Source organism: Petromyzon marinus, chromosome 38, assembly GCF_048934315.1.
Source record: "Petromyzon marinus isolate PM22_M1 ecotype Great Lakes invasive population chromosome 38, UKy_Petmar_22M1.pri1.0, whole genome shotgun sequence".
Taxonomy (NCBI): domain Eukaryota; kingdom Metazoa; phylum Chordata; class Hyperoartia; order Petromyzontiformes; family Petromyzontidae; genus Petromyzon; species Petromyzon marinus.
In genome coordinates this window covers 13,972,604-13,995,910 of record NC_133704.1, presented here as the reverse complement: position 1 = coordinate 13,995,910, position 23,307 = coordinate 13,972,604, and the positions used below count along the sequence as shown (strand labels likewise).

Sequence of the window (23,307 nt, the reverse complement as noted above, 5' to 3'; positions counted from 1 at the left end):
GCCCCACCAAAACTAAGCACCTGCCTGGGTATTTTGTACCATCGGACACTCCACCCCCACAACTCCCAATCGGTGATGGGGCAGTTGTGGAGAGAGTGGAGAGTTTCCCATACCTGGGCAGTGTGCTTATGACTGGCTCCAGTTTAACAGCAGAGGTCTCACTCCGAATCAGTCGAGCGGCAATATCTTTTCATCGGTTGCGTAACGCTGTGTGGAAGCTACCTGGTCTGTCGCTCCGCACTAAGCTTCAGGTCTTCTCGGCCACGGTCATTCCCTCCCTTCTCTACGCTTGCGAAACGTGGACCCCCCTAATGGAACATCTTCGCCGGTTAGAAACATTTAGGCTGGCCTGCCTACGATCCATCCTGGGTTTAACCAGACTGGATTGTGTGAGGAGCTCACAAATCCTTGAAAGATCTGGGCAGGGTCCCATCGGTGAGCTCCTCCGGCAGGCAAGGCTGCGATGGCTGGGTCATGTAGCCCGCATGCCCAGCCACCGCATGCCGAAACAGCTTTTGTTTGGCCGGATTGAGGGGGCTAAGCGGGCGCGGCACGGGCTAGAGAAGAGATGGAGTGATGTGGTACAGGAGGACGTGGAGCTGAGTGGACTTGCCGATGACTGGTACCAGCGGTGTCAAGATCGGCCTCTGTGGAGGAGGCTCGTGAAGGATGCTACTGGGCAGTTGGAGGCAGTCGCCCTCCAACAACAACGGAGGGCGGAGGAGCGACGCTCACAACAGCGAGCGGAGCGCCGGGTGGCTAAAGCACAGCAGGTTGGCACAGTAGGGGGCACAGGTGGTGCATCAGCCAGTCATCTCAGTCGACCCGTGGCACCTGGGTCTGCCCCGTGACCTCCTGCCAGCGGGCGTTCGACACTTCACGTGGCCTCAGGGTGCACATAGCCTGGCACAAGCGTCGTGGTGACGTCACCGCCACTTAGTGGCGAATGGCGGTTGTTGTTGTTGTTGTGTACAGGTGTGTGTACAGGTGTGTGTACAGGTGTGTGTGTATGTACAGGTGTGTGTACAGGTGTGTGTGTACAGGTGTGTGTGTGTGTGTGTGAACAGGTGAGCGCACCGTTGCCCGTGGAGAGTGGCTCCCCAGCTGGGCATTCCTTGTCCTCCGTGCACTGCGCCCCGGGGATCTTGGGGTGCTGCCAGACGTGGCGAGCGGGAATTGTGGCGTGAAAATAACAACAATAATAATATAATGAATAACAATAATGAATCACAATTATTAATAATGTTACGCTGTGCGTTTGATGGAGGCCGCCCTCCTTTATACAGAGTACATTTGTCCGGGCTGTGGGCATACCTATGCCTGGCCAAGTGTGTGTAATGCAGTACACGTGTGTCACTCTCTACTTTACAGTACAGGTGTGTCACTCTCTACAGTACACGTGTGTCACTCTCTACTTTACAGTACAGGTGTGTCACTCTCTACAGTACAGGTGTGTCACTCTCTACAGTAAAGGTGTGTCACTCTCTACAGTACAGGTGTGTCACTCTACATTACAGTACAGGTGTGTCACTCCCTACTTTACAGTATAGGTGTGTCACTCTCTACAGTATAGGTGTGTCACTCTCTACTTTACAGTACAGGTGTGTCACTCTCTACAGTACAGGTGTGTCACTCTCTACAGTACAGGTGTGTCACTCTGTACTTTACAGTACAGGTGTGTCACTCTCTACTTTACAGTACAGGTGTGTCACTCTCTACAGTACAGGTGTGTCACTCTCTACAGTACAGGTGTGTCACTCTCTACTTTACAGTACAGGTGTGTCACTCTCTACTTTACAGTACAGGTGTGTCACTCTCTACTTTACAGTACAGGTGTGTCACTCTCTACAGTATAGGTGTGTCACTCTCTACTTTACAGTACAGGTGTGTCACTCTCTACAGTACAGGTGTGTCACTCTCTACAGTACAGGTGTGTCACTCTCTACTTTACAGTGCAAGTGTGTCACTCTCTACAGTACAGGTGTGTCACTCTCTACTTTACAGTACAGGTGTGTCACTCTCTACTTTACAGTACAGGTGTGTCACTCTCTACAGTACAGGTGTGTCACTCTCTACAGTACAGGTGTGTCACTCTCTACTTTACAGTACAGGTGTGTCACTCTCTACTTTACAGTACAGGTGTGTCACTCTCTACAGTACAGGTGTGTCAATCTCTACTTTACAGTACAGGTGTGTCACTCTCTACAGTACAGGTGTGTCACTCTCTACTTTACAGTACAGGTGTGTCACTCTCTACTTTACAGTACAGGTGTGTCACTCTCTACAGTATAGGTTTGTCACTCTCTACAGTACAGGTGTGTCACTCTCTACTTTACAGTACAGGTGTGTCACTCTCTACTTTACAGTACAGGTGTGTCACTCTCTACAGTACAGGTGTGTCACTCTCTACAGTACAGGTGTGTCACTCTCTACTTTACAGTATAGGTGTGTCACTCTCTACTTTGGTGATACTGCGTTGGCAGCTCTGCACAAAGCAACCCTCTCTACCTCTCTGGCCTATGTGCTGTGAAGAAGGCCCATTGCCCGAAACGTCACCGATTGTGTACGTTTTTACTAAAATCGTTTAATGCCAAACGCGGTGTTCTTGACAAAAGTGTTCGTGTTGTTTACGGTGTACACAGAGGACGGCGCTGTAGGTGTACTCTACCTGCTGCACCTACGTCTGGTCTGCCATGCTCTGGGGAGTGGTGGCGCAGCGGTGAGCGCTGCGCTACGAACCTTGGCGACCCGAGTTCGATTCCCGCTCACGGTCACCAACCCCAGTGACGATGATCTGATCGGGTGCTCAGCCTCCCCTAAGTCGACTCGGCCGCAAATGTACCTGGTGCGGTGTGTAGTAAACATCGCCACTGGGGAGACAAAGGTGGCCGGGCGTGGTGCTGGCCACACACCCCCTCGTGTGCCGTTCCGGCCTTCATCGGTGCTACTCGCTAACAGCACTTGCCCCTACAGTCTGTTAAGGCTATATAGGGGACCTTTGCCTTTGTTGTTTTGTGCCTGTGTGGTGCGTGTGTGGTGCGTGTGTGGTGTGTGTGGTGCGTGTGTGGTGCGTGTGTGGTGTGTGTGGTGCGTGTGTGTAGTGTGTGTGTGTGGTGCGTGTGTGTGGTGTGTGTGGTGTGTGTGTAGTGTGTATGGTGTGTACGTGTGTGTGGTGTGTGGTGCGTGTGTGTGGTGTGTGTAGTGTGTGTGTGGTGCATGTGTGTGGTGCGTGTGTGTGTTGTGCGTGTGTGCGTGTGGTGTGCGTGTTTGCGGTGTGTGTGGTATATGTGTGTGTGGTGCGTGTGTGTGTTGTGCGTGTGTGCGTGTGGTGCGCCGGGGAAACTCCGCTCCGGCTGCAGGTTGCGAGCGGCGTGTCCCGCGGTGTCGCGCCGCTGACAAGTGGCAGGGCTCACGGGACACCGATTACTGCCAATCAGGCCGAGGGGTGCCACTGACTCCTCAACGTGTCTGGTGTATGGGGGGCTGGGGGGGAGCGGAGGGGAGGGTGATCTATTTTAACTCGCAGTAGTCGTCTTAGGAGGGTTAGATCACATCAATATAAACGCATCGTTAAACCGGGCACCACCCGACACAGCCAATTAGGAAGATTTGTCACGTAAACAAAACGTGCTCATCAGCACACACACGGTGTGTTGGAGAGTAAACCCACTACCTCATTGACAATTCGATTACCGTGACGTTTCGACGGTAATTTACAACAACAACAACAACCAGCAGCTTCATCAGGCGACAGCCAGAGTTGTGGAGAAATCCTCCTCCTGTTTCGCTCTTGAATGGTCCAAATACAGATGGCTAAAGGTACAGCCCCGCAATTACCTGTTCCTGTCACTGCTCCCGGAAGGGCCTCCTCCTCTAGAGAGCCCCTAACAAGCTGCTCGAGGTGGACCTCACCCACACCCAGGGGCGGCCCTAGACGAGCTGCTGCCAGAAAGTGACAACCCTTACCAGTGCCCTACCTTGTTACAGACCAACTCAGACCTTATTGGTCACCCTTATAAATTTCAACGTTCATCCTACAAAGTCCCATCACGAGGGAGAAACACAGACACATTATTTTGTGCCCGTATTGAAACGGCTGTACGCCGTATGGACCTGAAACACTCAATTTCTCTGTCCAGGAATTACGGGGTAAACCGTGTGGGTTGACAGATGTGCGGCTGGCGTGCTAGGGCGAGCCGTGACATCAGCAACCCCAAACCCCCACGGGCAGATCTCGGCTGAGGCTTTTGGTAAACTGGGAAACTTTTTGGCCTATTTTCCGTTTAATGTTTTTGTAAGTGCTTTTTTTTAAACAGAGGCGTAATTATATTCTTGGTTCTTTCGGTAAAGTCACGTAGATAAAAAAAAACAAAAATCTAAATGAAAAGCAAAAAAATGCACGACGTTTCGATCGCAACACAAGCGGTCTTCTTCAGGTGGAGAGAAAAGAGGTATAATTATTCAGTTTGTCCACCTGTCCGTCTGCCCAACCAATAGATTCACAGAACTAGTAGTTGAGAATAGAATTACAGTATAATTCGTATTCGCTCTGTACGTGCACGGGAAATGAAGTAATGACAACTTTGTTATTCATATTCTTAGTTTTTTCGGTAAAGTCACGTTGAAGAGAAACAACAAAATAATAAAATATATGTAAAACAATAAAAAAATTATCACGACGTTTCGACCATAACTCAAACGGTCATCTTCAGGTGTGTTGGTTTGCATGAATTTATTTTTAAACGGCGCATTTATTTATTTATAAAAAACGTTAGCGTCACGCGCAGCGATTTGGCAGTTTACCCAGGACTAGTCCATCTATATTTTGAAAAGAGGAGGGGGGAGACGAAATTTTTTATAATGTATGCTGTCTGAAAGCCACTGTAAGCGTGAACAATCAATTAAGAACTGAAATGGTTTATCAAATCTTTCCAATGATTGCTAAGATAGAATCCATCTTCTCGGTTGAAATTGTCTCTGTGCTTGTATATGTGGATAGCCTCATGAACGAATCTCTCATGGAAGCCAGATGGCTTACAAAGAACCTCTGTCTTGGAAAAGTCAATGGCATGTGAGCCTACTGAATTAGAACAATGATCTGCTACGGCCGAGGTGTTGGTCCTACCGTGTTTAAGGTCTGCTTTGTGTTCACGAATGCGGTCCGAGACATGGCGTTTGGTTTCTCCAATGTAACTACTACCACAGAGGCAACTTAGTTTGTAGACACCAGGGTATTGTATGTCCGGAATCACATCTTTTACAGACAGAACCAGATAACGGATTTTATGTAATGTGTTGAAACGGACCTGGATCTTGTGTTTATTCAAGATTTTGGAGATCTTTTTTGATATCCACATATACAAGCACAGAGACAATTTCAACCGAGAAGATGGATTCTATCTTAGCAATCATTGGAAAGATTTGATAAACCATTTCAGTTCTTAATTGATTGTTCACGCTTACAGTGGCTTTCAGACAGCATACATTATAAAAAATTTCGTCTCCCCCCTCCTCTTTTCAAAATATAGATGGACTAGTCCTGGGTAAACTGCCAAATCGCTGCGCGTGACGCTAACGTTTTTTAAATAAATAAATGCGCCATTTAAAAATACATTTATGCAAACCAACACACCTGAAGATGACCGTTTGAGTTATGGTCGAAACGTCGTGAGAATTTTTTTATTGTTTTATATATATTTTATTATTTTGTTGTTTCTCTTCAACGTGACTTTACCGAAAAAACTAAGAATATGAATTACTGCAGTCACGAAAGCTTTAAATCAAAAGACAACTTTGTTGTTTAATTTGTATTTTTTTAATTTGTCTTTTTTTTCCCTCGAATTTGGCGCCCGACTGAACTTAGCGCCCTAGGCGACTGCCTCGTCCACCTGTATGGACGTGTGGCCGCCTCCAGCCACACTCTATCCATTTAGCCTGCAGGGGGAGATGGAATCAAACTCGTTACCTCTGGATTGCAAGCAAAGTGTGCCGACCATTGCACCCTCAACCAATTCGGGTTTGGCAGCGGAGGTCCGACTCCACGTCAGCCGAGCGGCATTGTCTTTTCGTCAGCTGTGTGGGAGCTACCTGGCCTATCGCTCCCGACAAATCTCCGGGTTTTCTCAGCCACAGTCTCTACGCTTGCGAAACATGCGCGGGTTTATAACATTCAGGCTGGCCTGCCTACGATCCATCCTGAGTTTAACCAGACTGGATTGTGTGAGGAGCTCACAGATCTTTGAAAGATCTGGACACAGTCCTATCGGTGAGCTCCTCCGGCAGGCAAGGCTGCGCTGGCTGGGTCACGTAGCCCGCATGGTAGAGGAGGATGTGGAGCTGAGTGGACTTGCCGATGACTGGCACCAGCGGCGTCAAGATCGGCCTCTATTGAGGAGGCTCGTGAAGGACGCCGCTGGGCAGTTGGAGGTAGTCGCCAGCACAGTGGGGAGCACAGGTGGTGCATCTGCCAGTCATTTCAGCCAGTCCACCCATGGCATCTGGGAGCACCTAGCCTGGCACAAGCGCCGTGGTGACGTCACCGCCAGTCAGTTGTGAACGGCGGCTACTGTTGTTGTTGTTGGTGGTGGCTCGCTCACCTCGGGGCACTTGCTTTGTCTTTGCAGGGGAGTCACGATGAGGTTCGTGACCACGAAGAACACATTCTCTCCCTGGGGTACAGGGGCAGTCGGAGACAACGTCACGTGTCAATCACATGTCAATCACGTGTCAATCACATGTCAATCACGTGTCATTTACAGGTCAATCACTTGTCGATCGCGTGTCTATCGCATGTTAATCAAGTCACGCTGTATGCAAAGTGTGGCGCCTTTCTGGGCACAAATGTTCCACTCCGTAAGCGCCACCGTCGCCTTAATAGCCAAGCGTACAATTCGAAAATTCCGAATGAGAAAAATATGAATTTACATACTACCTGTCGTTTAAAATATAAAGATAAAAGCGACTTGTGGCTGTGAGTTAGTTGTATGCAAGTGGCGCACGGAGATCCCTGGAAGAATTGCGATATGTTAACTACCTCGCCTAGGAGATGTTGACTCCCTCGCCTGGTACGCAGGAGGCCGTGGGTTCCATCCCGACCCTGACGCCTGCTGCTGCTGCTGTATATTTGGAGTTTGTGTCTCTCTCCCCGTGGATTTTCCTCCCGGTTTTCCTCTACATTTAGAATCAACATCACCACGCGTTTAGAATATTTGGCAGCTGCTAGCAATCTCCACGTGATAAGCCGCCACTTTGGTGAGCTATCAATTGTGACAGCCAGGTCGCTTCTGAAGAGCTACATAGCTCAGTGGGGCCTTATAAGAATAGCTTAGTTTTAGTAAATTATTAGTAATTGCAAATGTGTGCGCTTTGAGTTCTTTCACGTGCTATGAAGGGCCATTACCCGAAACGTCGCGGAGACGTCGGCCCTCACCTGCGGGGGGATGACGTAGTCGGCCACGTCCCAGACGCGCGTGCCCCCCTCGGAGGCGTTGACGAGCGTGACGCCCTTGAGCTTGGTGATGACGGAACTCTCCAGGGCCGAGTCCCACTCCTGGTAGCCGCGCTTCACCACAAACACCCACCTAGAGCGGCGAGACGCCCACACTCCCCACCTCTATCATGCGCATCAGCATCCTCCTGCTGCTGCTGCTGCCCCCCCATCGTCTTGTTGGTAGTACACCCTGACTGATCCCGCCCACACTGACCGACCCCGCCCACACCGACTGACTGATCCCGCCCACTCCGACCGACCCCGCCCACTTCGACCGACCCCGCCCACCCTGACTGACCCCGCCCAACCCGACTGACCCCCGCCCACTCCGACCGACCCCGCCCACCCCGACCGACCCTGCCCACTCCAACCGACCCCGCCCACCCTGACTGACCCCGCCCAACCCGACTGACCCCCGCCCACTCCGACCGACCCCGCCCAACCCGACCGACCCCGCCCACCCCGACCGACCCCGCCCACTCCGACCGACCCCGCCCACCCTGACTGACCCCGCCCAACCCGACCGACCCCGCCCAACCCGACCGACCCCGCCCAACCCGACCGACCCCGCCCACTCCGACCGACCCCGCCCAACCCGACCGACCCCGCCCACCCCGACCGACCCCGCCCACACCGACTGACTGATCCCGCCCACTCCGACCGACCCCGCCCAACCCGACCGACCCTGCCCAACCCGACCAACCCCGCCCAACCCGACTAACCCCGCCTCAAGAGAAAGGGGGCGGGGCGTAAGAGATAAATCTGCATATACAGTACCGTACTGTACAGACGAGTTTTCCAGCGCCACCTTCGCTGAATGCGAATAATCAAATCCAGTACAGTACGGGCAGACCTCGCTTAGCGCTCGGGATGCGTCGCTCATGGGCAAGCGAGCAGCGCCAGTGGAGTCGGCGCTACAAGGGAGTCATCAACGTAACCGTTATCCAGAATAATTAGACAGGGTGCTTCAAAAAAATGTTGACACTTACATGGGACTATCGTTTTTAATGGGAAAACAACGGATCATACTACACTGTAACGTGATAACAAATGCAATGTTTAATAGCTTCAAGAAGTGAAAGAGTCTCCCACTTGTTCGTCATCGTTGTCAACGCGTGCCTGGGATCTTCTCCAGGTGATCTCCAGAGTCCAGAGGCCGCAACACGTTTCTTGCGGTATCTTTGCAAATTCTCGGAAGTGTTAACATTGTTTTGAAGCACCCTGTACATACTATTATATATTATATAATATATCCACGTACCATTATCCATAATTATACATCTATAAAATGGTACGTTGATGTAATATTATGGATATTATTGGTCGGTAAGGCCTACGTGGCTTCACTGGGGACTACCGTTCGTCGTAACGCTGATAACACTACTACTGATAATCATCATGATGCGACGTCTGTGAAAAAGAGCTTTACAGATCATCGGATTCCTTCTGCAGTCTAAATAAAGATGATCATCGTCACGTGCAGACGCAACGCAGCTGGGGCCACAGACCAGCGCGAGGTCAAATGTCGACCGTGACCGCCCCCCAAAGACGTCACAATACGGGACGTTTCGGGCAACGCGCCTTCCGCATGCGCTATATATGCCAATCGGTTTAATGTCAGTTATATACATAGAGTATGTATTTATATACTTTTTTGTATCGTCTTTAACCGCGGAGTTTATTTGAACTGAGCGAGGGGTGTGAATTGATAGCAGGGCTCTTGTTACGGGGGAGGGGGGGGCGTGAGAGGGCTGTGGGGGAGCGGTGGCGCAGTGGTTAGCGCTACGCTGCGCTACGAACCCGGGCGAGCCGAGTTCGATTCTCACTCACGGCCAACGCCGGCGACGATTGTCTGAATTGGTCCTGGGCCTCCCCTAGGTCGATTCAGCCTTAAATATGTACCTGGTGCGGTGTGTAGTAAAGATCGCCGCTGTGGAGACAAAGGCGGCCGGGCGTGGCTCCGACCACCCACCCCCTCGCGTGCCCACAGTGCCGGCCTTGAAAGGCGTTGCTGCTCGCTAACAGCACTTGCCCCAACAGTGTGTGAAGGCTACACGGGGGACCTTTGTCTGTGTGTAGGGGGGAGACGCCGAGTGCGAGAGGGTGCTGGCTCAGCTGGGAGCGGAGCTCATCCGAGCCGTGCTCACTGCCCACCGCACTGGGGGTGGGGGTCGCGTGAGTCACCGACAGATCGCGTGGACGCGGCCCCCGTGAGACACCGCGGGGAGCGGTGGCGCAGCGGTTAGCGCTACGCTGCGCTGCCAACCCGGCCCACCCGAGTTCGATTCCCGCTCACGGCCACCAACACCGGTGACGATTATCTGAACCGGTCTTGGGCTTCCCCTAGGTCGGCTCGGTCTCAAATGAGTACAGTATATACCTGGGTGCGGTGTGTAAAATAGCAGCGCTGGGGGGGGAGAGACAAAGGCGGTCGGGTGTGCCGTGCCGGCATTTAAAGCACTTGCCCCAAAAGTGTTTTAAAGGCTACACGGGGGATCTTTGTTTTGTGTGTCAATAAATGTGTCTACGTAACCAAATCAATCATGTTCTGTTGGCCACATCCCGTCAGCCAGGCGGCGTGCCGGGAGTGACGCTCTTCTGCAAACTCTGCGCGAGTTTTGACGCTGAGCGTCTCGTCGGCAGCTTCAGGGTCGCTTAGAGCCATGCCGACTCTGCTGATGGATCAGCAACGACTTCACCACACACACAAACAGATCTCCCGTCTAGCCTGAACAGACTGTAGGGGCAGGTGCTGTGAGCGAGCACCTACGAAGGCCGGCACTGTGGCACACGAGGGGGTAGGCGATCAGCACCACGCCCGACCGCCTTTGTCTCCCCAGTAGCGATGTTTACTACACATCACACCAGGTACTCATTTGAGACTGAGTCGACACACACACACAAATCACACATCGTTTGGTTCTGCACTTAATGTGGCTGCACTCCAGCCCTGGGAATTAAAAATATCGGTGTGGCGGTCACGTGGCGCGACATTCGACTCGCGGCAGAGTGGAGCAGAGGTCACTTGCAGGACGCGGGGGGAGGGATCTCAGAGGTAGCAGTCGCTCTGTAGTATCCCCTTCCGCGGATCGTTCTCTAATGCGAAGGGGGTGGGGTGGGGGTGGTCGCGGACGACATCCGAACGCATTCGTAATGCATTCGGAACGCGTCGAATATTTTTTATTGATAAGTGTCGAGTCAATGAATGAATGGAAACGATCAGTTGCAGCCGCCCCCTTTTTTTGGGAGCTGCCGAATATTTCCCTTTCGTGATTTATCTCTGGAGCCCCTTCCGCGTGGATGCCTCCCAGACGGCCGTGGCCAGACGAGGCCGCCGGCCCACGTGTGCGTGCATCGCGTGGGACGCGCTCGGGATTCTAAATTCATACGCGGAGCGGATAACGCAGCCAAAGATTCCCCAGGCAAAGATTCCCCGTGTAGCCTTCACGGGCTGTTGGGGTCAAGCGCCGCTAGCGCCGGGCGGTACGGCACCCTTGCATGAGGTGTGGCCAGCACCACGCCCCGCCGCTTTGTTTCTACCCCCCCCCCCCGTGCTGATGGTTACACACCGTACCAGGTACTTATTTAAGGCTGAGTAAACCTAGGGGAGGGCCCGCGACCAGCTTAGATTGTTGGCCGTGAACAAGATTCGAACTCAGGTTGTAGTGTTTGGAGCGCAGTGCGCTAACCGCGCGCCACACACTACGAAAGACAAAGATCCCCCTGATAGTCTTCAATAGACTGTTGGGGCAAGTGCTGTTCGCGAGCACGCTTGAAGCCCTGAACCGCACACGAGGGGCGTGTGCGGTCAACACCACGCCCGGCCACCTTTGTCTCTCCAGGGCTTATGTTTAAACACAGCAACAGGCTCTCCTTTAAGGCTGAACAGACCTAGGGGAGGGTCCACGACCGTTTCACATATTTGCCACTGATGTCGGCTATGAACGGAAATTGAACTCGGGTCATAGGATTCGTAACGCAGTGCGCTAACCGCTACACTACCACTCCCCCACCCCTCCCATGCACACACACACCTGCACACACACACGCACACATCTGCACACGCACACACCTACACGCACACACCTGAACACACACACCTGCACGCACACACCTGAACACACGCACACACCTGCACACACGCACACACCTGAACACACGCACACACCTGCACACACGCACACACCTGAACACACGCACACACCTGAACACACGCACACACCTGCACACACCTGCACGCACACACCTGCACGCACACACGCACACACCTGAACACACGCACACACCTGCACACACGCACACACCTGCACGCACACACCTGCACGCACACACCTGCACGCGTACCCGAGCAGGTAGCCAATGACCCCGAGCTGCAGGAGGCGGTACAGGACTCCGACTTTCTTGTTGCGCGCGATCACAAACTTCTCCGTCTTGTAGTCGAAGAAGGCGAGGCAGAGACCCTTCACGTCCAGCGACTCCCCCATGCTGCTCGACGGCCGCCAGGCCTCCCTGGGCCTTCCCGGGGCCCTTTTTCCAACTCCTCCGGGCCCTCCTGACCTCTGGCCTTCGCGGACCCTCGCTATCCACCCCCTCTCCCGATGACGCGATCCGCTGGGACTTCTCCGCGCCCCCAACCTGCTTGTCTCCGGTGGTTCCTTTCTGGCCTTCCTCGGCCTTCCCTCAAGGCTTCCCAGGTCCCTTCTTGCCTCTCGCAAGTCCCCGTCACCTCCTCGGACACACGTGGACGGGTGCTCACAACACCACGGGGGCTTTGTGCGCGTGTGCGTTGAACTTCGTTGGCGCCGTACGTAGCCAACCGTGCTTATCCGGAGGTTGCCTTTCCCGGGGATTAAAACTCCCTCGCTCCTCTGGGGCTTTCCAAGGTGCTCCGTGAAGCCCCCTGCACCCTCTCGGCCCTTCCTGCTTCTCACTGCCTCTCGGTCCGTGGGACCCGCCCAGTCTCCGGACTTCGGTAGCGCCCTTCACAGTTCACAGTTCCTCTCGGTCACCACATCCTCTGGTTCTTGTTGGTCCCAGACACTTCGCCCGGGGCTTTTACAAGTTCCTCGGACCTCCTTGGTCATCAGCTGCTTGCGCCTGTCACAGAAGCGTTGACTTGGATACTCCGCTCTCCGGATTTCACCCAAACCTCCATGGACCGAAACATCGACGAGTGACCTCCAACAACCCAAGTCCCCGTCTCGGGTTCTCAAAAGGGCCACAGATTTGAAACCGGCGACAACAAGACTCGGAATCCACTTGCGAGTCCCACTATGCCACCACCACCAACAACAACATCAACATCATCAGCTCTTTCAGCTCTCTCGTGTCCACGTGGTTTCTCTCTCAAAGTCACACAGCCACCAATTCGTTTCTCACGCGGCGTTGGACAACTTTAAGACGAAGAAAAGTGCGAAGCAAAACTTTACTTTTTGTATTGTGTCCGATTGCTGAAGGTCGATGATGTCAGCGCCCTTAAAAGCACAGGCCTCTCAAGCGACTTCCCTCGGCCCCCTAACAGAGAGTCGGATGCCAGGGCGCGTGCCTCGCCACACGCGACCCCTCGCCTCGCCCTACGACGCCGTGGAAGCTTCCACAGGTGAGCGAGCTGCCGCCTCCTCTTTCAGGTCCTTCCTGCCCCGTGAAGGAGATGGTCGCTGCAAGACTTGCGTCGCCTCGCTCGCTGCCCAACCTCGTCGCAAGGCTCAATTCAAGATCTCGCCTTCAGATTTAACGGCCTTCAATCTTATTACTTACAAAAAAACAAATATTCCCTTATTCTCAAGATCGCCGATAGTCATTAAGGCGTCTTACCGGTCTCCAAGGCCTTTCCTTATTCTTCACGACGTTTCCCAAGATGTTTCCTGACCCCGTGTGCGATGTTGGTGTTGTTGTTGAGTCTCGAGGTGTCTGCTGGACTCGAGGACGTCACCCGCAGGTCCCTCGCCAGCTCCTCAAGTTCGCTCCTTCGGCTCCGTCCGCTCCTCTCGAGCCCGAGGCAGCGGCTCGTGGCGGGCTCCTGCCACAGCTGCCGGTGGGGATCGATGGCTGCTCTGACACCTCAACCTGCTGCTGCTCCTGCTGCTGCTGCTGCTCCTGCTGCTGCTGCTGCTCCTGCTGCTGCTGCTGCTCCTGCTGCTCCTGCTGCTGCTCCTGCTGCTGCTGCTACTGCTGCTGCTCCTGCTGCTGCTGCTCCTGCTGCTGCTGCTCCTGCTGCTGCTGCTGCTCCTGCTGCTGCTGCTCCTGCTGCTGCTCCTGCTGCTGCTGCTGCTCCTGCTGCTCTGTGTTGTATCTCCCGGTGCGTCTGATGCCCCACGGTGCCGGGACACGTGGTTACTGCACGGAGAGCACAGAGGGGGTCACCAGCTACCATCAACACACCACCAGCTACCATCAACACACACCACCAGCTACCATCAACACACACCACCAGCTACCATCAACACACCACCAGCTACCATCAACACACACCACCAGCTACCATCAACACACACCACCAGCTACCATCAACACACCACCAGCTACCATCAACACACACCACCAGCTACCATCAACACACACCACCAGCTACCATCAACACACACCACCAGCTACCATCAACACACACCACCAGCTACCATCAACACAAACCACCAGCTACCATCAACACACACCACCAGCTACCATCAACACACACCACCAGCTACCATCAACACACACCACCAGCTACCATCAGCACACACCACCAGCTACCATCAACACAGCACCAGCTACCATCAACACAGCACCAGCTACCATCAATACGCAGCACCATCTACCGTCAACACAGCACCAGCTACCACCAACAAACACCACCAGCTACCATCAACACACACCACCAGCTACCATCAATACAGCACCAGCTACCGTCAACACACACCACCAGCTACCGTCAACACAGCACCAGCTACCACCAACACACACCACCAGCTACCATCAACACAGCACCAGCTACCATCAATACACACCACCAGCTACCATCAACACAGCACCAGCTACCATCAATACGCAGCACCATCTACCATCAACACACACCACCAGCTACCATCAACACACACCACCAGCTACCATCGGCACACACCACCAGCTACCATCAACACAGCACCAGCTACCATCAACACAGCACCAGCTACCATCAATACGCAGCAACATCTACCGTCAACACAGCACCAGCTACCACCAACACACACCACCAGCTACCATCAACACACACCACCAGCTACCATCAATACAGCACCAGCTACCGTCAACACACACCACCAGCTACCGTCAACACAGCACCAGCTACCACCAACACACAGCACCAGCTACCACCAACACACACCACCAGCTACCATCAATACACACCACCAGCTACCATCAACACACCACCAGCTACCATCAACACACCACCAGCTACCATCAACACACACCACCAGCTACCATCAACACACACCACCAGCTATCATCAACACACACCACCAGCTATCATCAACACACACCACCAGCTACCATCAACACACCACCAGCTACCGTCAACACACCACCAGCTACCGTCAACACACACCACCAGCTACCGTCAATACACACCACCAGCTACCGTCAACACACACCACCAGCTACCATCAATACACACCACCAGCTACCATCAACACACACCACGAGCTACCATCAACACACACCACCAGCTACCATCAATACACACCACCAGCTACCATCAACATACCACCAGCTACCATCAATACACACCACCAGCTACCATCAACACACACCACCAGCTACCATCAACACACACCACCAGCTACCATCAACACAAACCACCAGCTACCATCAACACACACCACCAGCTACCATCAACACACACCACCAGCTACCATCAACACACACCACCAGCTACCATCAGCACACACCACCAGCTACCATCAACACAGCACCAGCTACCATCAACACAGCACCAGCTACCATCAATACGCAGCACCATCTACCGTCAACACAGCACCAGCTACCACCAACAAACACCACCAGCTACCATCAACACACACCACCAGCTACCATCAATACAGCACCAGCTACCGTCAACACACACCACCAGCTACCGTCAACACAGCACCAGCTACCACCAACACACACCACCAGCTACCATCAACACAGCACCAGCTACCATCAATACACACCACCAGCTACCATCAACACAGCACCAGCTACCATCAACACAGCACCAGCTACCATCAATACGCAGCACCATCTACCATCAACACACACCACCAGCTACCATCAACACACACCACCAGCTACCATCGGCACACACCACCAGCTACCATCAACACAGCACCAGCTACCATCAACACAGCACCAGCTACCATCAATACGCAGCAACATCTACCGTCAACACAGCACCAGCTACCACCAACACACACCACCAGCTACCATCAACACACACCACCAGCTACCATCAATACAGCACCAGCTACCGTCAACACACACCACCAGCTACCGTCAACACAGCACCAGCTACCACCAACACACAGCACCAGCTACCACCAACACACACCACCAGCTACCATCAATACACACCACCAGCTACCATCAACACACCACCAGCTACCATCAACACACCACCAGCTACCATCAACACACACCACCAGCTACCATCAACACACACCACCAGCTATCATCAACACACACCACCAGCTATCATCAACACACACCACCAGCTACCATCAACACACCACCAGCTACCGTCAACACACCACCAGCTACCGTCAACACACACCACCAGCTACCGTCAATACACACCACCAGCTACCGTCAACACACACCACCAGCTACCATCAATACACACCACCAGCTACCATCAACACACACCACGAGCTACCATCAACACACACCACCAGCTACCATCAATACACACCACCAGCTACCATCAACACACAGCACCAGCTACCATCAATACACACCACCAGCTACCATCAACATACCACCAGCTACCATCAACACACCACCAGCTACCATCAAGACACACCACCAGCTACCATCAACACACACCACCAGCTACCGTCAACACACCACCAGCTACCATCAACACAGCACCAGCTACCATCAACACAGCACCAGCTACCATCAACACACACCACCAGCTACCATCAATACACACCACCAGCTACCATCAACACACACCACCAGCTACCATCAACACACACCACCAGCTACCATCAACACACACCACCAGCTACCATCAACACAAACCACCAGCTACCATCAACACACACCACCAGCTACCATGAACACACACCAGCTACCATGAACACACAGCACCAGCTACCATCAACACACAGCACCAGCTACCATCAACACACACCACCAGCTACCATCAACACACACCACCAGCTACCATCAACACACACCACCAGCTACCATCAACACACACCACCAGCTACCATCAACACACACCACCAGCTACCATCAACACAGCACCAGCTACCATCAACACACACCACCAGCTACCATCAACACACCACCAGCTACCATCAACACACCACCAGCTACCATCAACACACACCACCAGCTACCATCAACACACACCACCAGCTACCATCAACACACACCACCAGCTACCATCAACACACACCACCAGCTACCATCAACACACACCACCAGCTACCATCAACACACACCACCAGCTACCATCAACACACACCACCAGCTACCATCAACACACACCACCAGCTACCATCAACACACACCACCAGCTACCATCAACACACACCACCAGCTACCATCAACACACACCACCAGCTACCATCAATACAGCACCAGCTACCATCAATACAGCACCAGCTACCATCAACACACACCACCAGCTACCATCAACACACAGCACCAGCTACCATCAACACACCACCAGCTACCATCAACACACACCACCAGCTACCATCAACACACACCACCAGCTACCATCAACACACACCACCAGCTACCATCAACACACTCCACCAGCTACCATCAACACACTCCACCAGCTACCATCAACACAGCACCAGCTACCATCAATACAGCACCAGCTACCATCAACACACCACCAGCTACCATCAACACACAGCACCAGCTACCATCAACACACAGCACCAGCTACCATCAACACACCACCAGCTACCATCAACACACACCACCAGCTACCATCAACACACACCACCAGCTACCATCAACACACACCACCAGCTACCATCAACACACACCACCAGCTACCATCAACACACACCACCAGCTACCATCAACACACACCACCAGCTACCATCAACACACACCACCAGCTACCATCAACACAGCACCAGCTACCATCAACACACACCACCAGCTACCATCAACACACCACCAGCTACCATCAACACAGCACCAGCTACCATCAACACAGCACCAGCTACCATCAATACAGCACCAGCTACCATCAATACAGCACCAGCTACCATCAATACAGCACCAGCTACCATCAACACACACCACCAGCTACCATCAACACACAGCACCAGCTACCATCAACACACAGCACCAGCTACCATCAACACACAGCACCAGCTACCATCAACACACAGCACCAGCTACCATCAACACACAGCACCAGCTACCATCAACACACAGCACCAGCTACCATCAACACACAGCACCAGCTACCATCAACACACAGCACCAGCTACCATCAACACACACCACCAGCTACCATCAACACACACCACCAGCTACCATCAACACACACCACCAGCTACCATCAACACACACCACCAGCTACCATCAACACACAGCACCAGCTACCATCAACACACACCACCAGCTACCATCAACACACACCACCAGCTACCATCAACACACACCACCAGCTACCATCAATACAGCACCAGCTACCATCAACACACACCACCAGCTACCATCAACACACACCACCAGCTACCATCAACACACAGCACCAGCTACCATCAACACACCACCAGCTACCATCAACACACCACCAGCTACCATCAACACACCACCAGCTACCATCAACACACACCACCAGCTACCATCAACACACACCACCAGCTACCATCAACACACACCACCAGCTACCATCAACACACACCACCAGCTACCATCAACACACACCACCAGCTACCATCAACACACACCACCAGCTACCATCAACACACACCACCAGCTACCATCAACACACACCACCAGCTACCATCAACACACACCACCAGCTACCATCAACACACACCACCAGCTACCATCAACACAGCACCAGCTACCATCAACACAGCACCAGCTACCATCAACACAGCACCAGCTACCATCAACACACACCACTAGCTACCATCAACACACAGCACCAGCTACCATCAACACACAGCACCAGCTACCATCAACACACAGCACCAGCTACCATCAACACACAGCACCAGCTACCATCAACACACACCACCAGCTACCATCAACACACACCACCAGCTACCATCAACACACACCACCAGCTACCATCAACACACACCACCAGCTACCATCAACACACACCACCAGCTACCATCAACACACACCACCAGCTACCATCAATACACACCACCAGCTACCATCAATACACACCACCAGCTACCATCAATACACACCACCAGCTACCATCAACACACAGCACCAGCTACCATCAACACACAGCACCAGCTACCATCAACACACAGCACCAGCTACCATCAACACACAGCACCAGCTACCATCAACACACAGCACCAGCTACCATCAACACACAGCACCAGCTACCATCAACACACAGCACCAGCTACCATCAACACACAGCACCAGCTACCATCAACACACAGCACCAGCTACCATCAACACACAGCACCAGCTACCATCAACACACAGCACCAGCTACCATCAACACACAGCACCAGCTACCATCAACACACAGCACCAGCTACCATCAACACACAGCACCAGCTACCATCAACACACAGCACCAGCTACCATCAACACACAGCACCAGCTACCATCAACACACAGCACCAGCTACCATCAACACACAGCACCAGCTACCATCAACACACAGCACCAGCTACCATCAACACACAGCACCAGCTACCATCAACACACAGCACCAGCTACCATCAACACACAGCACCAGCTACCATCAACACACAGCACCAGCTACCATCAACACACAGCACCAGCTACCATCAACACACAGCACCAGCTACCATCAACACACAGCACCAGCTACCATCAACACACAGCACCAGCTACCATCAACACACAGCACCAGCTACCATCAACACACAGCACCAGCTACCATCAACACACAGCACCAGCTACCATCAACACACAGCACCAGCTACCATCAACACACAGCACCAGCTACCATCAACACACAGCACCAGCTACCATCAACACACAGCACCAGCTACCATCAACACACAGCACCAGCTACCATCAACACACAGCACCAGCTACCATCAACACACAGCACCAGCTACCATCAACACACAGCACCAGCTACCATCAACACACAGCACCAGCTACCATCAACACACAGCACCAGCTACCATCAACACACAGCACCAGCTACCATCAACACACAGCACCAGCTACCATCAACACACAGCACCAGCTACCATCAACACACAGCACCAGCTACCATCAACACACAGCACCAGCTACCATCAACACACAGCACCAGCTACCATCAACACACAGCACCAGCTACCATCAACACACAGCACCAGCTACCATCAACACACAGCACCAGCTACCATCAACACACAGCACCAGCTACCATCAACACACAGCACCAGCTACCATCAACACACAGCACCAGCTACCATCAACACACAGCACCAGCTACCATCAACACACAGCACCAGCTACCATCAACACACAGCACCAGCTACCATCAACACACAGCACCAGCTACCATCAACACACAGCACCAGCTACCATCAACACACAGCACCAGCTACCATCAACACACAGCACCAGCTACCATCAACACACAGCACCAGCTACCATCAACACACAGCACCAGCTACCATCAACACACAGCACCAGCTACCATCAACACACAGCACCAGCTACCATCAACACACAGCACCAGCTACCATCAACACACACCACCAGCTACCATCAACACACACCACCAGCTACCATCAACACACACCACCAGCTACCATCAACACACACCACCAGCTACCATCAACACACACCACCAGCTACCATCAACACACACCACCAGCTACCATCAACACACACCACCAGCTACCATCAACACACACCACCAGCTACCATGGAGCTGAGACCGTAGTGAGGAAGTGGAATTTGCCGCTGCGTCCAGAAGCTCGTCCAGAACGTGGCGCGGAGCAGAGGCAGGCAAGGACGGGGAGGGGAGGGAGATGGGGGGGAGAGGCAGGCAAGGACGGGGAGGGGAGGGAGATGGGGGGAGGGGAGGGGGGGAGATGAGGGGGAAAGGCAGGCAAGGACGGGGAGGGGAGGGAGATGGGGGGAGGGGGGGAGATGGGGGGGAGAGGCAGGCAAGGACGGGGAGGGGAGGGAGATGGGGGGAGGGGGGGCAGGCAAGGACGGGGAGGGGGGGATGGGGGGGGTGAGAGGGATTGGGGGAGAGGGAGGGGGGAGATTTCCATGCAGCTGATATCATTGGCAGGTTTCTCTACCGACCCAGAAATGACCGCCACTCTCCCCCCTCCTCTTGCTCTCCGATTCCAACACAAAGACCACCCCCCCGGCCACCTTTGTCTCCCTATAGTGGCGTCGACACATCGCAGCGGGTTTTCATTTGAAGCTGAGTCGACCTAGGAGAGGCTCAGAGCCGTGAAGGGGAATCGAACTCGGGTCGCTGGGTGCACAGCGCAGCGTAGCGCCGACCGAACCACCGCGCCACCGTTCCGTACCCGTGCAAGGACAGCGCGGGGTGATAGAGGGACAGTGCGGCACCCTGGGACCATGGTTACTAATTATCGTGACGGGAACACAGGGTCATGTCCGGGTCATGTGGGAGCTAAGTGGTCGTTAATGATGATTGATGGGACAAGCGTTGTCAGGGTCACGTGAGGGGAAGCACGGGACCCCACGGCTGCCAAGGGGCAGGAGACGGGGGTCCTCCTTGGCCCGTCTCGAGCGGAAGGGCCGTGGACTCGCACCGCTCGGGGTGCTAACGCTGTTAAGTGGACATTGGGAAACGTTCCTGCAAATCCTATTCAGGGATATGGAATTAGCGAGGGTTCAGGTGAAGGGGGTATTGCCGATGCGACGTTAGCAGGGAGCGACGTGTTCGGGCCAACCGCTGAGACAGTGGTGTGTGAGGTGACACGTGATTATGAAGTGTGGAAGGATGAGTTGTGTGAAGTGAAACCTAAGTTTTTCGGGGCGCATGGGGTTGAGTGGGATTCCTGTTGAGTGAAGGTTGGCCGTGGAAGTTCACCCCTACGGATGTTGGATGGGTTCCGGCCTCGGGAGGGGCAGACCTTCCTTGCCAGTAAAACCCGTGGGTCATGCTGGATGGTGTATCTAAAGCATGCGAGGCAGCTGAGGTGTAGAGCATGGCTGAGTTTGGTTGGAAAGTGCCATTGCATTCGTCCCCGAAATTGCACTGGCCAGGGAAATGGCCGGTGGATGTCGTTGTAATTCGACAGCCGCGGTGTGGGCAAGGCCGGGTGCGATGTCGCCGCGGAGTTGTCCACAAGTCGCGCTTGGAGCCGAATGTTCATCCTCGACTTGAATGAATCATCCTCGACTTGAATGAATCATCCCCCAGTGTTGTGCGGTCGGGGTCGGGGGCGTCGGACGGGCCGGGGCGGTTGGCCGGAGTCATCGGACGCCGAGGGTGTTGTTCCACCCGCAGTTACGATTCCCTGGCGTCAGGAGTGCCCTGAAGACCTCAAAGCCCCCCCCTCCACCCCCCGGGCTTGAGTGCAAGCCCTCTTGGCCAGTGACGGCCACAAATCCGCCCGGGGAGAGGGACCAACGTCAAGAACCGGACATTTCGGTGATGGGTCGCCGGTGAAATTGTGTTTTTGCGTTGTGTGTTGATGGGCGACCGTGTGTTCAAAACGTCCGATTGCTTGGCGTGACGATCGAGGCGGATGCGTTGCGTGCGGATTTTGGCGTTGTTGTGGCTGTCCGCATTGTTCTTCTGAGGAGTCAGTTCCTTTTCCTGCTCTTCGGTCCTGAAACATTGGTTATGTGTTGCATTGTGTTAAATGTATGCTTCGGCCTGAGATAGGTTGGTTTAAACTTGTGTTATCCGGGGCGGCTATATTTTTAAGAGAAGGGGGGGGGGGTGATGTAAGGACAGTACGGGGTGATGGAGGGACAGTACGGCTCCCCGGGACCATGGTTACTAATTATCGTAACGGGAACAGACAGGGTCATGTCCGGGTCATGTGGGAGCTAAGTGGTCACTAATAATGAGTGATGGGACAAGCGTTGACAGGGTCACGTGAGGGGAAGCACGGGACCCGATGGTCGTCACGTGTAGTGAGGGCGGAGCTTTGGAATAGGGGCGTGGCCAGGCCGGACCTGGGGGCTGTCGCTGTGGGGGAGTCGTCGTCCTCGTCACCCTGCGGTGGGAGTCGTGGAGTCGTGAGGACCTGAGTCGTGGAGTCGTGAGGACCTGAGTCGTGGAGTCGTGAGGACCTGAGTCGTGGAGTCGTGAGGACCTGAGTCGTGGAGTCGTGAGGACCTGAGTCGTGGAGTCGTGAGGACCTGAGTCGTGGAGTCGTGAGGACCTGAGTCGTGGAGTCGTGAGGACCTGAGTCGTGGAGTCGTCAGGACCTGAGTCGTGGAGTCGT

At 53.7% G+C, this 23,307-nt stretch overlaps 1 protein-coding gene across 5 annotated transcripts in view; it reads right to left on the bottom strand.

The window, feature by feature from the left end:
* Window positions 1-20,906, bottom strand: part of LOC116957757 (P2X purinoceptor 5-like) — a 39,415-nt gene extending 18,509 nt beyond the window's left edge. Inside the window, exons 1-5 of one of the 5 annotated variants that reach the window (XM_076072740.1) lie at window positions 20,786-20,906; window positions 11,822-13,825; window positions 7,430-7,580; window positions 6,597-6,668; window positions 1,078-1,153 (exon numbers count right to left, since the gene is read on the bottom strand). In XM_076072740.1, coding sequence (XP_075928855.1) covers window positions 1,078-1,153; window positions 6,597-6,668; window positions 7,430-7,580; window positions 11,822-11,973 — 451 coding nt within the window. In that variant the 5' untranslated portion in view covers window positions 11,974-13,825; window positions 20,786-20,906. The other 4 variants (XM_032980101.2, XM_076072741.1, XM_076072742.1 and 1 more) reach the window with 4 other exon arrangements.
* Between the last annotated feature and the right edge of the window lie 2,401 nt (window positions 20,907-23,307).